The sequence below is a fragment of the Aspergillus brunneoviolaceus genome (genome assembly GCF_003184695.1).
Source record: "Aspergillus brunneoviolaceus CBS 621.78 unplaced genomic scaffold BO95scaffold_64, whole genome shotgun sequence".
Classification (NCBI taxonomy): domain Eukaryota; kingdom Fungi; phylum Ascomycota; class Eurotiomycetes; order Eurotiales; family Aspergillaceae; genus Aspergillus; species Aspergillus brunneoviolaceus.
In genome coordinates, this window is record NW_020290794.1 from 111,394 (window position 1) to 124,844 (window position 13,451).

At 55.8% G+C, this 13,451-nt stretch overlaps 4 protein-coding genes and 1 non-coding gene across 5 annotated transcripts; 3 read left to right on the top strand and 2 right to left on the bottom strand.

The window, feature by feature from the left end:
* Positions 1–425: 425 nt before the first annotated feature.
* Positions 426–5,137, top strand: BO95DRAFT_517076 (acetyl-CoA synthetase-like protein; the record flags this gene model as incomplete). The annotated part of the gene is made up of 1 exon (XM_025591873.1): positions 426–5,137. The coding sequence occupies exon 1, from the start codon at positions 485–487 to the stop codon at positions 5,135–5,137; it is 4,653 nt and encodes a 1,550-aa protein (XP_025439041.1). The 5' UTR covers positions 426–484.
* Positions 5,138–6,168: 1,031 nt separating this feature from the next.
* On the top strand, positions 6,169–8,190 carry BO95DRAFT_504072 (DUF3176 domain-containing protein; the record flags this gene model as incomplete). The annotated part of the gene is made up of 3 exons (XM_025591112.1): positions 6,169–6,602; positions 6,675–6,844; positions 6,914–8,190. The coding sequence occupies 3 exons, from the start codon at positions 6,169–6,171 to the stop codon at positions 8,188–8,190; spliced, it is 1,881 nt and encodes a 626-aa protein (XP_025439042.1).
* Positions 8,191–8,997: 807 nt separating this feature from the next.
* BO95DRAFT_t247 lies at positions 8,998–9,069 on the top strand. The gene has a single exon. It is a non-coding gene; the product is annotated as a tRNA-Gln (tRNA).
* Positions 9,070–9,352: 283 nt separating this feature from the next.
* On the bottom strand, positions 9,353–10,641 carry BO95DRAFT_396112 (TauD/TfdA family dioxygenase). Its single transcript, XM_025583738.1, has 3 exons — positions 10,524–10,641; positions 9,880–10,459; positions 9,353–9,792 (listed from the first exon to the last, which is right to left on the bottom strand). The coding sequence occupies exons 1-3, from the start codon at positions 10,615–10,617 to the stop codon at positions 9,360–9,362; spliced, it is 1,107 nt and encodes a 368-aa protein (XP_025439043.1). The 5' UTR covers positions 10,618–10,641; the 3' UTR covers positions 9,353–9,359.
* A 551-nt stretch (positions 10,642–11,192) lies between these two features.
* Positions 11,193–13,249, bottom strand: BO95DRAFT_396116 (N amino acid transport system protein). The gene is made up of 2 exons (XM_025583739.1): positions 11,642–13,249; positions 11,193–11,574 (listed from the first exon to the last, which is right to left on the bottom strand). The coding sequence occupies exons 1-2, from the start codon at positions 13,019–13,021 to the stop codon at positions 11,515–11,517; spliced, it is 1,440 nt and encodes a 479-aa protein (XP_025439044.1). The 5' UTR covers positions 13,022–13,249; the 3' UTR covers positions 11,193–11,514.
* Between the last annotated feature and the right edge of the window lie 202 nt (positions 13,250–13,451).

Consider the following 13,451-nt stretch of genomic DNA (forward strand, 5'->3'; position numbering starts at 1 on the left):
CAAATCGCATGGGTGACCCGATCGGTGACATTCGGCGACTTTGCGCTCCATCGCCCTCTCACACCATAACTTGTATTGGTGCTCTCTGGGTGAAACCGTTGCTGCGAAACGCCACTTACCAATGACTATCCTCGTCTCCAGAACCATTTCGTCCCCAAGGCCCTAGTGAATGATCCTCAGCGTCTGCTTGTGGATGGTGTTTTACATATGTTCTGCGGACAGTGGCGACAACAAGCCGCCGAGATCCTTTTGAGTAACTAGCCGAGTGGCAGTGACTCGGCGAGGCCTGTTCCTGTTCACAGAAGGGCTGTTTCAGCGCCCCTGACCAGTCTCTACATGGGTCGGTGGCAACCTGCTTAACCAGCAGTTAGTATACAAAGTATATTCTAATACCTCTTATCTGACATTCGGCTCCTACACAATACAGATACCGTGCAACATTCAACACGCTCGGTACTCTAGCCTTCTTTCTAGAGATCCCGTCATGATCATGACTGCCAACAACGATATGGCTGTTCCTGAGTCTGTGGTCGTGACAGAGGGCGCTTCATCCACCCCTGAACTCTGGCAGATGCTGGGGAGTCGGGACCAGCCCACCAACCTCACACCCCACGTCCGCATCACGGATGTTGGTCACAAGCAGCTACAAAGCTCTGCCAACCTTGTATCAGCCCGGGCATTACAGCAGCTCACAAAAAGCCTGCACGAGGGCATCTGCAGCACCGCCCTGGAGGATGACGGTCAGTCATCCAGTGCATATCACTCTACATATGCTTCGACACCAGGAAGCCTGTCGCCCAATCTGGAGGCTGTGCCATCAGAAGATGGTATACCAGATCTACAACCACAGTTCGAGGCCGTAGAGCGAGCTTCGTTCGCCCAGGAGAGAATCTGGTTTCTGCACGAGTACCTGACCGATCCCACAACGTTCAATGTCACCATGGCCTACGCCGTGCAAGGGCCACTGCAGCCCGTCGAGCTTGCAACTGCCTTCCGAGCCATGTCCAATCGACACGAATCCTTACGGACAGCGTTCTTCCTCGACTCGAGAGACGGAGAGCCCCACTTATTCCAGGGCATTCTGCCCGAAACACAGATCGAGATCAGCATCCATACCATAGAAAGTTCCCAGATCGTCGACGAAGTCTACGCATCAGTCAGAGATCATGTGTATGATCTCCCTCGTGGCAAAACAATGAAAGTGGCTATCCTGACCCTCACTCCAACCACGCACTTCCTGGTCCTTGGCTTTCATCATATCGCACTCGATGGCTTCAGCGCGCAAATCTTCATCAAAGACCTACAGTTGATTTACTCCACCGGACAAATCTTACCGCCCGCTCCACGATACCGGGACTACACACTTCTGCAACGTCAGTCTCTGGCAAACGACACCTACCGCGAGAGTTTGGACTTTTGGAAGAGCAAGCTCGCCAATCTGCCCCCACCGATCCCTCTCTTCGCCTTCTCCCGCGTCTCAGCCCGCAAACCACTGAACAGCTACCGCGTGCACAGTGTGGAGAGAACCATCGGGATCTCCCTCGCGTCGAAGATTAAGGAAACCGCACACAAGGTCGGAGGAACGACCACATTCTTTCTATACCTCACTGCTCTCCGGGAGCTGGTCTTCCGCCTCCTGGGCCACGCACAACGTGACATCTGCCTCGGTATCTCCGACGCCGGACGGGCGGACAAGGAAGCTCTGCAGGTCGTAGGGATGTTTGTCAACATGCTGCCGCTGCAATTCCGGGCCGCTCGCCCTGGTCAGTCGTTCCGTGATCTGTTGTCCACCACCACGAGGCAGGTCCGCACGGCGTTGACGCATGCCGCCGTGCCATATCAGGTGCTCTTGGATGAACTGGCCGTGCAGCGGTCACCCTCGGAAAATCCGTTGTTTCAGATCCTGCTGAACTATAAGATGGGGTCGACAGAGGAGGCGACACTGGGACACTGCAGGGCGCAGAGCTTGCGTATGAATGATGCCAGAACAGGGCTAGATCTGGTGATAGAAGTGGAGGAATTCGTGGATGGGAATTGTCAGGTGGCTGTTAGGGGACAAGAGTATCTGTATGGAAAGGAGAGTCTGGAGTTTATCTTGTCCTCGCTCGTGACGATTCTGGAGGAGGTCACGCTGCGGCCCAGTATGCCGGTTGCTAATCTCGCGATTTTCGAGGAGAAGAGTATCACACATGCACTCGAGCTAAGCCGTGGTGAGCGCGTCTTTACAGACGAGCACTTGCTGACAGTGGTGCATTTGTTCGATCGGCACTGCAAGGCTCACCCTGGGGATGTGGCTGTCAAGCAAGCAGATGGTCAGTTCCTTTCCTATGGCGAACTGCAGGGTCGTGCTCAGGAGCTGGCAAGACAGCTACAGGAGCTTGAGGGGTCGACCGCGGTTGTTGTCGCCTGCAAGCCGAGCCTGGACACCGTTGTCTCGATTGTGGGCATTCATTATGCTGGCTGCACCTACGTGCCGGTCGACATTGAGCATCCGGAAGAGCGACTGCGAACTATTGTGGAAGACTGCAAGCCGCGAGCCATCCTCTACCACGCGGATACCAAGAATCTCGCGGTGGCCTTGGCAGGTGGCGCTATAACTGTTCCCACACCGCAGTCCGGGATGGACAAGGCCTTTCCGGTCAAAGCCAGTGTCAACGACACCGCGTATATATTGTATACCAGCGGATCCACCGGAAAGCCCAAGGGAGTCATTGTCAGCCATGGCAACTTGACATGTCAGATAATGTCGATGCGACGAACTGCAACTCTGGGGAAGGAGACAGTGCTTCACCAGAGTGGTGTTGCGTTCGATGCCTCGATCGACTGCGTCTATGCTGCGCTAGCTGGGCAGGGGACGTTGGTGATGGCTCCTCCGGAGGTGAGACGCGATCCGGTGCAGCTAGCCAGTTTGATGGCCCGGGAGCAGATTACCTACACGCAAATGACCTCGTCCGAGTACCACAATCTCGTGGTGTATGGTGCAGAGCATCTGAAGCAATGCATCGCCTACCGCAACGCGTTCTGTGGCGGAGAGAAGTTTCTGTCTAGTTTGATTCCTCTTTTCCAGGGATTGGAGCTACCCGCACTCAGAGTGTGGAACCGATACGGTCCGACCGAGATCACTGTGTCGTCGAGCATGCAGATGATTGTCGGGGCGGATGGGTTAAATAGTAGCACAGAGTTGATCCCGTGTGGTCGTCCGTTGACGAACTACTCCGTTTTCATTCTTGATGAACAGCGCCGACCGGTACCTGCAGGTGTGCCCGGGGAGATCTGTATTGGTGGAGGGGGGGTGGCACAAGGGTACCTGAACAATGCCCGCCTCACGGCTAGCAAATTCGTCAAAAACATCTATGCTAGTGAGGATGACGTGCGGCGTGGCTGGGACAGGCTGTATCGGACGGGCGATCGAGGCTATTTGCTGTCTGATGGGTCACTGGCGTTTCTGGGCCGAATGGAGGGGTCCGCGCAGGTGAAGATCAGGGGACAGCGAGTGGAGCTGGATGAGATTGAGACGGCTATTGTGGCCACGTCTGAGGGGAGGGTCCTGTCGGCAGGGGTCTGCGTCAAGGGCGACAATGCGGATGCGGTGCTGGCAGCATACGTCGTGGTGCGTCCTGATGTGCAAGTTGACTCACTTTCGTCGCTGGTAGCGAGTCTGGCTCGATCGCTCCCTCTTCCCCGGTACATGCGGCCTTCGTCATTCGTGGCCGTAGGCAGGTTGCCTCACAACACGTCAGGGAAGCTAGATCGGCAGGCTTTGAGCAAGTTGTCCGGGACGCCGATTGCTATCGAAACGAACAATCACCCTGCTCCGCTAGGTGTGGAGGAGGAGGTCATGGCTAAGGCGTGGCGCGAGGTTCTTCCTGGCGAGGCAGTCTTGTCAGCCGAGTCCAATTTCTTTGATGTTGGAGGGAATTCGCTGCTTCTGGTACGGTTGCAGAAGGTGATTGAGGAGTTGACGGGGAAGAGTGTGGCATTGACGGAGCTGTTTTCGACTCCCGGGCTGTCGGCAATGGCCCGTCTTCTGCAGCCTCAGAAAGCCACCAAGGAAACCACTGAGGTTGATTGGGAGAGTGAGACCCAGCTGACGCCTTCCTTGCTCAGTGCTATCCAGACATCTTCCAGGTGCAGTCCTAGTTCGGAAGTCGAGGTTATTTTGACTGGAGCAACGGGTTTCCTCGGTCAAACCTTGCTGCAGCAGCTCCTCGCCCATCCGAGGATCGCACATGTTCATTGCCTGGCCATCCGCAACAGCAGCGTGACCCGGGGCTCTCTGACAAGTAATCCCGATCATGCTGCAAAGCTTACGCTCTATCACGGTGACCTTTCCCATCCCACTCTGTCCTTGGATGAGGAGACCATCTCCAGTCTCTCGAACAGAATAGGGTTGGTCATTCACAATGGCGCCTCCGTCTCCTTCTTGAAGTCGTATTCCACTCTGCGGGCACCCAACTTCCACTCCACTTGCTTCCTACTCCAGCTGTCGATCGAACGGGGCATCCCATTCCACTTCGTCTCGACAGGCGGCGTGGTCAACCTGACTGGCCAGCCAACCTGGACCCCTGTTTCGGTACGCAACTATCCGCCTCCGGGAGAACAGGGGTATATTGCGAGCAAATGGGCCAGCGAACGTCTCATCGAGAACGCCGCTGAGGCTTTGCACTTGCGTGGGGTGCACTTGCCGGTGGTGGTGCATCGGCCCGCGAGCATCGTCGCCCGACAACCTGGTACGCCCGGTACGTCGGAGAATGAACCTCCAGCCATGGATATCATGCACAACATGGTGCAGTATGCCCGAAGAATGCGATGCTTCCCGACGACGGAGGGGGTGAATTGGCGGTTTGACTTTGTGGGGGTGGATGCTGTTGCTTCGGGGATACTTGCTTCCGCTTTGGAGGACAAGGATAGGGGTGAAGGGGTGAAGTATGTGCATCATTGTAACGAGCGGAAGCTGTCTCCCAGAGAATTAAAGGGGGAGTTAGAGGAGGAGGCTGGGTGTGTGTTCGAGGAGGTGGAGGTGGGAGAGTGGGTGCGGCGAGCCAAGGAATGTGGCATGGATGGGCTGGTAGCGGCCACGTTGGTGGATCTGATGGAGCGGCAGAGGGGGGTGATGTTTACGGAGATGGGTCTATAGATTGCTGATAGCCGATTGTTGGCTTGTTGTACTGTTTAAGTTTTACTCCTAATTGTGGTTCAAACTATTCATCTCATTTGATCCGCATGTTCGGCTCATGCACGTACAGATATACCCTTCCGCCAGTGTTTTCTACTAGTCGACAGGGATAGTAAGCTTTAGCCCAGGTAAGCCAAAACGAAGAACACAAAAAGAAAAGAAAGAAAGAAAAGAAGATAAAAGTAAAGAAGACAAAGCAGAAGAAAAATGAACATATTGCAAGACAGAACCCGCCGTAATCATCCAGCATGACATCCATATTCCTGGTGCATTTTATTGAATACTGCACGTACTGAGGTATTGCCAATACGGGCCCTTTCAAGGTTACAAGTTTCCACGCTTCTCACTTTCGTCTGAGCCTCATCTAAATTAGCTAAACCTTTTGTGGAAGTATCTACTTTCCTTGTTCAGATCTTATCTTACAAGCAATAGCGATAGCACAGACCCTCAACTTGAATCCCGCGTGGCGCATTGCATGGAGCCCGAAGCAATCCGAGCAGTGAGCATGCCGGAGTGTTCAGCCTGCTCAGCTAAGCTTCTCGTGTCGCCCACCCCCTACTATCGCCGTTTCAAATACACGAAGGGCTTTTCAGTGCAGTGCCAGCTTGTTGATTTACCACGACACGACAAGCATCCGCGTTCGAGCATGAATCGGCAGTAGACGATGAACCGCATAACCTTGAACATGACACCTTCATGGCAAATCGAGCATAGTCTTCAGACAGATAATTGGTGCATTGAGTAGGTGCATGACTTGGGTATACTTGGGGGCTGAAATGTGGGTCCCTAAGCTGAGCTGGTTCTCATCGTTCTCATCACTCTCACTAATCCATCCGTTGTATAAAGAGGCTGCACTCCATCGCAGACTCCTGCAAATGCCCAAGCATCCGACTCCCGCTTCGATGGCAACCGATATCCCTGCTTCAGATCCCAGAGAAGAGACTGATGATGTCCAGCTGAATCTTCTCTCTGCTCCCACAAAGGGCAGTTCAATGGCGCCCCTCCCCCACGAAATCCCTCTCTCCCAATCTCCAGATTCCATCAACAGAACGACACCCTCCCTATCTGCTTCGCAGAACAACGCCGGCAAAACTGTAAAACTCACAAGCATAGACGACTGGATACTGGAGGCCGTGGCTCTGGTCGTCTCAGCCGGAACCATTGTCGCGATTGCCGCGATTCTAAGCCACTTCGATGGTCAGCAGCAACCGGACTGGCCCCGCGTCTCTCTCAACTCGGTGATTTCGTGGCTGAGTACCATCGCCAGTGCGGGTCTTATGTTTGCCCTCACCAACTCCCCGGGGCAGTTGAAGTGGGTATGGTTCGCGCGCCAGAAGAAGCGGCTGTCCGATCTCAAGCCGTTTGACTCGGCCAGTCGTGGGGGGCTGATTGGAAGCTTAGAGCTACTGTGGCTCCTCAAAGGCCGGTGTCCTCAAAGGCCGGTGGGTCTGAGCCTTGGGAAAAGAAAGAAAGTGCTCTCTTGCTGACCCGCAATCAGTCACTTTGCCGTGCTTGGTAGCCTCACTGCGATACTCGCGATCGGATTCGATCCGTTCGTTCAGAACCTCCTTCACTATGTGTCGAGCGCCATCGAATCGCCCTCCCAGGTCTCTCTCCTCGGCGCCACATCCCTATATAACGTTGCTGGTCCAATCATTGGAGCAGATTGTAAGCTCAATGATTCCTATGAGTAAAGTTCCATGCTTCACCTCCATTCTAACCAAGACGATTAACAAGTTCATTACGTGAATCCCATCCTTAAAGCCAACGTCTACAGTGCCCTCTTCAATCTTGATCCCACCGCCCCCTGGACCACTCCCCAATATACCTGTCCAACGGGGAACTGCACCTGGGATCCAATATCCACCTTGGCTATGCGGGCCCTCTGCTCCGACGTCACGCCGCATATCAATCGCACATGCACGACCACCACCTCGGACATCCAGAACTGCACGGTGCGCCTTGGGGACGATGGACCCACCGCCTGGTACCGCGAAGGCGGATCTACCTCGCAGCCCATGGCGATGGCCGCCGTCGCCAGCACCGAGGCCCTGGTGTACACGAACAGCACCTTCCCGGTAATTCAATACGTGCTCGCTGCCGGATCCAACAACAACTCCGAAGCCACCTGGGAGATCGCAGCCAGCATCAACAACAGCACCAGGTTCCTCGCCACGGAGTGTGCGCTCGAGCCGATCGTCCGAAGCGTCCGCGCCGCCGTCTCCTCCGGCACCTACATGGAAACCGTTCTGACCGAGTGGTCCCCCTATTACTACCCCAACGACTCCAGCATCTTTGAGTTCGCACTGATCCCGCCGACCGGGAACACGACCTTCGGAATGGGCTACGAAGCCTGGTCCTCTCTCACGTTCTTCGTCTCAACACTATTCACCGGATTTGTCTACGCCTCATCAGGGACCTTCGGTTTCGCCGCTGGTTCCGCCGCCTCCTACGCAGTCACCGATACGATCGAGGCAATCTTCTACGGCAATTTCAGCACCACCGCCACCTCCCCGACGATCAGGAGCTATAACGCCCGCAACCAGTGCACCGACCAGCTCAGCTGCGCCGTGACCAACGTCGCTGCCGCCATGTCCAAGACCATCCGGGACGCGGTGTTCACCAGCAGCAGCAGCAGCCGGACCGGCAGTCAAACGACCGGCCACACAATGGTAATGGTCTCGTTTGTCGCGGTGCACTGGGAGTGGCTCGCGCTTCCGGCGGTGGTGTGGGTGCTGAGCTGTGCGGTGTGGCTCGGGACTGCGGTCCAGACGCGGCGGCTGCATCTGCATACGTGGGGGACGAACCCGTTGCCTCTGCTGTTCTTATATCGGGGGACGGGGGCGCACGAGAACGAGAGCGAGAATGAGAATGGCGATGTAAACGCGGATGTGGACCATCCCCGGCAGTTGGATCGTCCGACGGCATGGACGACGAGCGCTCTCGACCACGCTGCCGAAAAGCTCCGGGTGAGGCTGGTTACGAATGCGCACGAGGTAGCGTTGCATGGTTGAGTGGCTGACGAGTGGTGAAAAACAAAAATAGAAGGTACGTATCGCAATGCGTCAACAGAACAAGCTTCGCTCTTAGTACTTCACTTGTTGAGGCTCCGACAGGGCAAACAAGATTTGACCCTCGGCGTTTTTGCTATACGACTACAATATACTATTTGCTGAGATCACTCGAACCCCCGATTTCCTCTATAGAATAGGCTATCGTTACAGTATAATAGATACTTTTTCTATGTACGGTCAGCTATCACTATAGACAGTGATTGCTGACCTAGGTAAGAACAAGAATCCTGAAGATACTGGTTTCGGTATAACTGGGAGGAAAGATCTCGTTGGGTGGGTACGAGATCACTGGGTGGGGGGGGGAGTGATGGGTTTAGCAGTAGTGGTGAAGACAAGGTAGGTGTCAACCAGCAAAACATCATGGTGGTTTCCTGGTTGAGTGGCTTGGATAATTTGTACCTCTCGATATAATATCACATGAACGTACGGCCGTGCTGTAAATTCCAAATGTCATGCACCGAATAGAGCGCGGAGTCCCCGCCGAATAAAATATGTTGCCCGCTGGAGGCAGGATGAAACCTCGGTCTAGTGGCTTTAGCACTGCTGAACTGACTATGCCTAGGGCTGCCGTGCTATCTGCTGTTCAATACTACTAGTATTCTGAATGACACTAAACGGGCAAAACCTCTTCTCTACTGATCGAGGATAATGATGTTGTGTGAGGAACTGTGGTTTACATCATTCATCATAGAACCATGCTCATGCTATCAGGTCCATAAGCTTATTGCCACTCCAACAAAAACAACAGGTTGTGTAGTGTAATGGTTAGCACCCAGGATTCTGATTCCTGTAATCCCGGTTCGATCCCGGGCACGACCTTTTTTGCAATTTTTTATTGCGTCATGCGGAACGCGGGTTTCCGCCCGCTCATTGTATCTCATCGCTACAGTACACATCAAATACTCCCTGATAATTCATCCTTCTTCGCAAAACAATCACTTCAGAGCCTCTGCTCCTGTGAGATGCCATTCCCATACATCTACTCCGTAACTCGCCACTGCAGCACCCCGACCTCTCCTTCTAGCAACCGCATATAAAAAAAAGTCATCAATCATTAATACCCAGAACCGTACATCTATATCTATCTGTATCGTCCACAACCCCCTTCCCTACTCCATCCCGACCGGAGCCTCCCCCGCCGCCAAATTACACTGCCGGAACAACCGCACCTCTCCCTCCCCGAACGCGCCGACCACCGAATGCAGCACGCCGCGGTTGTGGAACAGCACCAGATCCCCCTCCTCCCAGTCGTGCGGATACACGTACTGCGGGCTGATGGCCGGGCGCTGCAGCCTGTACACGATGTCGCGGACCTGGCGGAGATCGTCGATGACGGAGCCGTCCTTCCGGTGGATCTTGCGCACGGCGGAGGGGTGGATCTGCAGGGCCGGGTGGCCGGTGACCGGGTTCTTCCACAGCATGGGGAGGATCTGGATCTTGGCCGGGTCGATGGGCGGGAGGTCGGCGGGGGCGAGCTCGCGGTCTTCCGAGTACAGGCCTAGGCCGGTGGGGAGGGCGCGGGCGGGGGACATCCAGATGTAGCTGGTTGCATATGTCAAGGTCAGTTGAAAGAACTGGTTGAATGGTGTGTTTCGGTTGGGGTTGGGGGCAACCGGCAGGACAACGTACGGATGGGGAGCGTATTCGACGCGACTGGTGCGGACAAACTCCTTGTCCGCGGCGGAGAGCCGGGAGTACATGCGCTCGCCGCTGACGAAGGCGGTGGTGCCCAGCGGCACGTCGAGGGTCTCGTGGGAGCCGTCGTCGTAGCGGAGGGTCTGGCGGCGCCCGCGCGGCACGCGCACGGCCAGCAGGGTGGTGACGCGCGGCGGGTGCAGCCCGTAGAGCGCGGCGTCGATGTGCCACCGGTAGAAGCGGGTGAAGTCGTGGTCCTCGGCGTCCGGGATCGGGTCGCGGTGGAAGGTGCGGTGGTGCGGGTGCCGCAGCTGGATGTCGGTCAGGCCCTCGTAGCTGGCGACGTGGCCGTGGCCGATCACCTGCACCTGCGGCTGGTGCGGCACCGTCTTGAGGTCCGGGTGCAGGATGCTGCGTTTCGCGTCGATTGTCTTGCCGTGTCCGTACGAGGAGGCCGCCGGGTCGAAGCGCTGCGTCAGCTCGTACTGCGCCCGCGGCGTCAGGTGCTGCTGGTTCTTCACCACCACGACTAGGTGCTTGTAGAGCGCGTCGTGGATGGTGCTGAAGTCGTCGTCTGGAGGAGGTGGGTTTTAGTTACGGTTGGGGGGTTGCTGTTGGGAGAGTGTGCTGTACTGTACCGGTCAGGTTCTCCAGGTCGACGTTGTCGACGACCGCTCCGAAGTCGATGTCGGAGCCGGGAGGCGGGGTCAGTGGGTGGACAGTGGGTGCCATTGTGCTTGTTCGTGTGATTATGCGATGCAGCCACTCAAGGTATTGGAGAGGAGGAGACTCTATATATGAAAGCAAGCTGGGCTGGCGGGCCTCGCCGCTGGCACGGAAAAAGCCGATTTGATCGACGGGATGGAAGCTTATCGGCGGGTGAGCGGACAGACTCGCCCGCACCTCGGACGCCGAGAGGCCGAGCTTTCATTGTGGATTGCATAAGTGCCCATGACTAATTATGCTAGCCAAGCGGCACACTAAATTGCGTTATGGCGTGCGGCAGACACGATTTGGGATGAATCTTGTACATACTAATGACTATTTCTTTACGCTGAGTCTTGAGAGCCTTCCTGTTCCTTGAGTTTGACCCAACGCATCTTCTAAGATACTTGGCTCCAGCAAGATAAAGAGCTTAATATCTTGGAGTTGCGTCGCCAATCTTTCGCCCAAAGCAGTAGTCCGATGAGCAGCCGCAGGCTAATCACATGACCCCGCGTCAACATCTCCTCGCCGCGTCTCGTCTTCCACCAACAACACCGCCTTAACCTCAGTCAAATCGAAATCAATCATCCAACATCAAGTGCAAATTATATATTCATCTACCATCGTGGGTAGGCTATGTACAACACTGTCCTTCCGCCGTGCCTTAATGCAAGCATGCAACAACCGTGTCGTCGTATCACCATAGTTCCTCATGATATTAGTACAGCAAACGAAGCAAATCCAACGGTCTATCAGCCATGCTCATGCCGCTCAGCCTGAAAAGCACCCTTCAACCCCAAACTTTTCTCATGCGAGTGTCTTCCGAATATCGTACCATATCATACCATTAAAACAAGCCGTCTGTATGCGTGTGCGAATGCGAATGCAATAACCAATCAAGCAAACCCAAGAAACCCAATGCATCTAGCTAACACTCCCGCAGGTGAACGGGGAGCGAACGTCACCCTCCCGGTAGTTGTTGATCTAGGATCCTCGTTAGAGCCCGTTCTGCACACCGGGAAAAGAGTTGACTGGGGAAAAAAAAACTTACGATGTCCTGAACACTGGAATACATGCCACCGACCAGCACAACCAACCCGAAGATGAACACGAGGAAGTTGACGACACTCGTCAACAGATTCTCGCGCGAGTACCACGGCCCCTCGCGGATGAGGACATACCACATGATCGGGGGCAGGTAGAACGAGAAACCCGAGGTGAACAGCGCGGACGCGATGGAGAGGAGATCGTCGAAGAACGGGATGGCCTCGGCGATGACCCACGACAGGATGGTGAGTACCGTGATCAGGATCAACCAGGTGATCCAGCCCTTGGGCGTGTTGATGTACCGGGTCACGCTGTTGGCGTAGATGCGGCCGTGGATCAGGCGGCCGGCGACGATGGTGCAAATCGCCCCCGAGATGAAGATGACGGGCAGCGCGATCCCGAAGGCCACCTTGCTGACCAGCGCCCCCGCCGACAGTAGCGCGGGCGACTGCACGTCCAGGCCGACAAACGCGTAGATGGTCGCGCCCGTCACCGTGTAGATCACGATCTGCAGGATGCCCAGGGACCAGATCGACTTGGTGAAGTCGCGCGGCGTGTGCATCTCGTCCATGAACGAGAACAGGCAGCTGGCGAAGGTGTACGCGAACACGATGTTGCTGATGGCGATGAAGCCGTCGGAGAAACTGGGGTCCCCCTGCGGCCAGGCCGACCAGGTGACCGCGCCCAGCCCGCCGGCTGAGTTCGTGCCCCGCACGCCCGTGGCGATGATGGTGATGCCGATGGCGGCCACAATCGACACAAAGTCCAGGTACCCCAGCCAGGCCATGTCGGCGAAGGAGGAGGGGATGGACAGCAGCAGCAGGATGATCGCCGACACGACGCTGAAGATGACGGAGCAGATGCCGCTGCCGGTGATGTGCTGCAGGGCGATGGTGCCCGTCAGGCAGTTGGAGCCGGTCAGGAAGATCAGCTGCAAGATCAACATGAAGGTGAACAGCTCGTTACCCCAGGGGCCCATCAGCAGGGCCCCCGCATCGCCGTAATGCCGGACAGCCGGGTACGCCAGCTTGACCTGTCCAATCACATAGGAGGTGTAGATAGCGATCAGGCCGATGCCGACACAGCAGATCACGCCGGCGACCATGCCGAGCGTCGCGAACGCGGAGGGAATCGACAGCGAGCCTAACCCGATCGCCTCCACAATCAGCATGATAGTGAGCCCCTTCCACCCCAGACGGTGGTACTTGGCTTCTCCGGCCTCGATGATCTGCTGGTCTCCATCGTCCACGGCCTCAGGCAGCTTGCCCTCGCCGAGCCAAGCACTTTTGCCGGATGACCGCGGCTTCGTGGTCTTCTCGCAGTCATAATCCTTGCCGGCGGGCGTGGTACTGCCATCTAACAGTCCATTGGACGGGGGGCTCATGGTGAGCTAGACCGGTCACAGGTCAGATGCTAAGAAATTCCCGTTATCTCAGGGGGGCACACAAGCTCAGGAACAAAAGAAGAAACAAGCTTCAGGATTGACAGCAAGCAGCAGCAGCAGCAGCAGCAGTGGTGAGCATGATTCGCACGCAGTCTCTGGAGATGTGACACAAAAGATTTCTGATTCGATTTTACCCGCGGGATTGAGAAAACGAGACAATACCGGCGGGAAGAGCGATTACCCTGTTACACACCCCCGCGGCGGGTCGATCTATGTCCGTCCCGAGTTGTTGATTGGTCGCCCTGAGGGCCTTTTAACTATAAACAGTGACTGGGTCGGTCTCAGGGCCAATAACGGGGTGGCGGAAAACTGGCGTTGTTTCCCGAATTTCGACCCGTTCTGTTGTCGGGAAATTCGGGAAAAGCCGCAG

Coding starts and splice junctions, on each gene's coding strand:
- BO95DRAFT_396112 (XM_025583738.1), bottom strand. CDS start 10,617: ATGGCACCCACTGTCCACCCACTGACCCCGCCTCCCGGCTCCGACATC. Junction 10,460..10,523: donor CGACCTGGAGAACCTGACCG/GTACAGTACAGC, acceptor CACCTCCTCCAG/ACGACGACTTCAGCACCATC. Junction 9,793..9,879: donor GTCGAATACGCTCCCCATCC/GTACGTTGTCCT, acceptor ATATGCAACCAG/CTACATCTGGATGTCCCCCG.
- BO95DRAFT_396116 (XM_025583739.1), bottom strand. CDS start 13,021: ATGAGCCCCCCGTCCAATGGACTGTTAGATGGCAGTACCACGCCCGCC. Junction 11,575..11,641: donor ATTCCAGTGTTCAGGACATC/GTAAGTTTTTTT, acceptor CGAGGATCCTAG/ATCAACAACTACCGGGAGGG.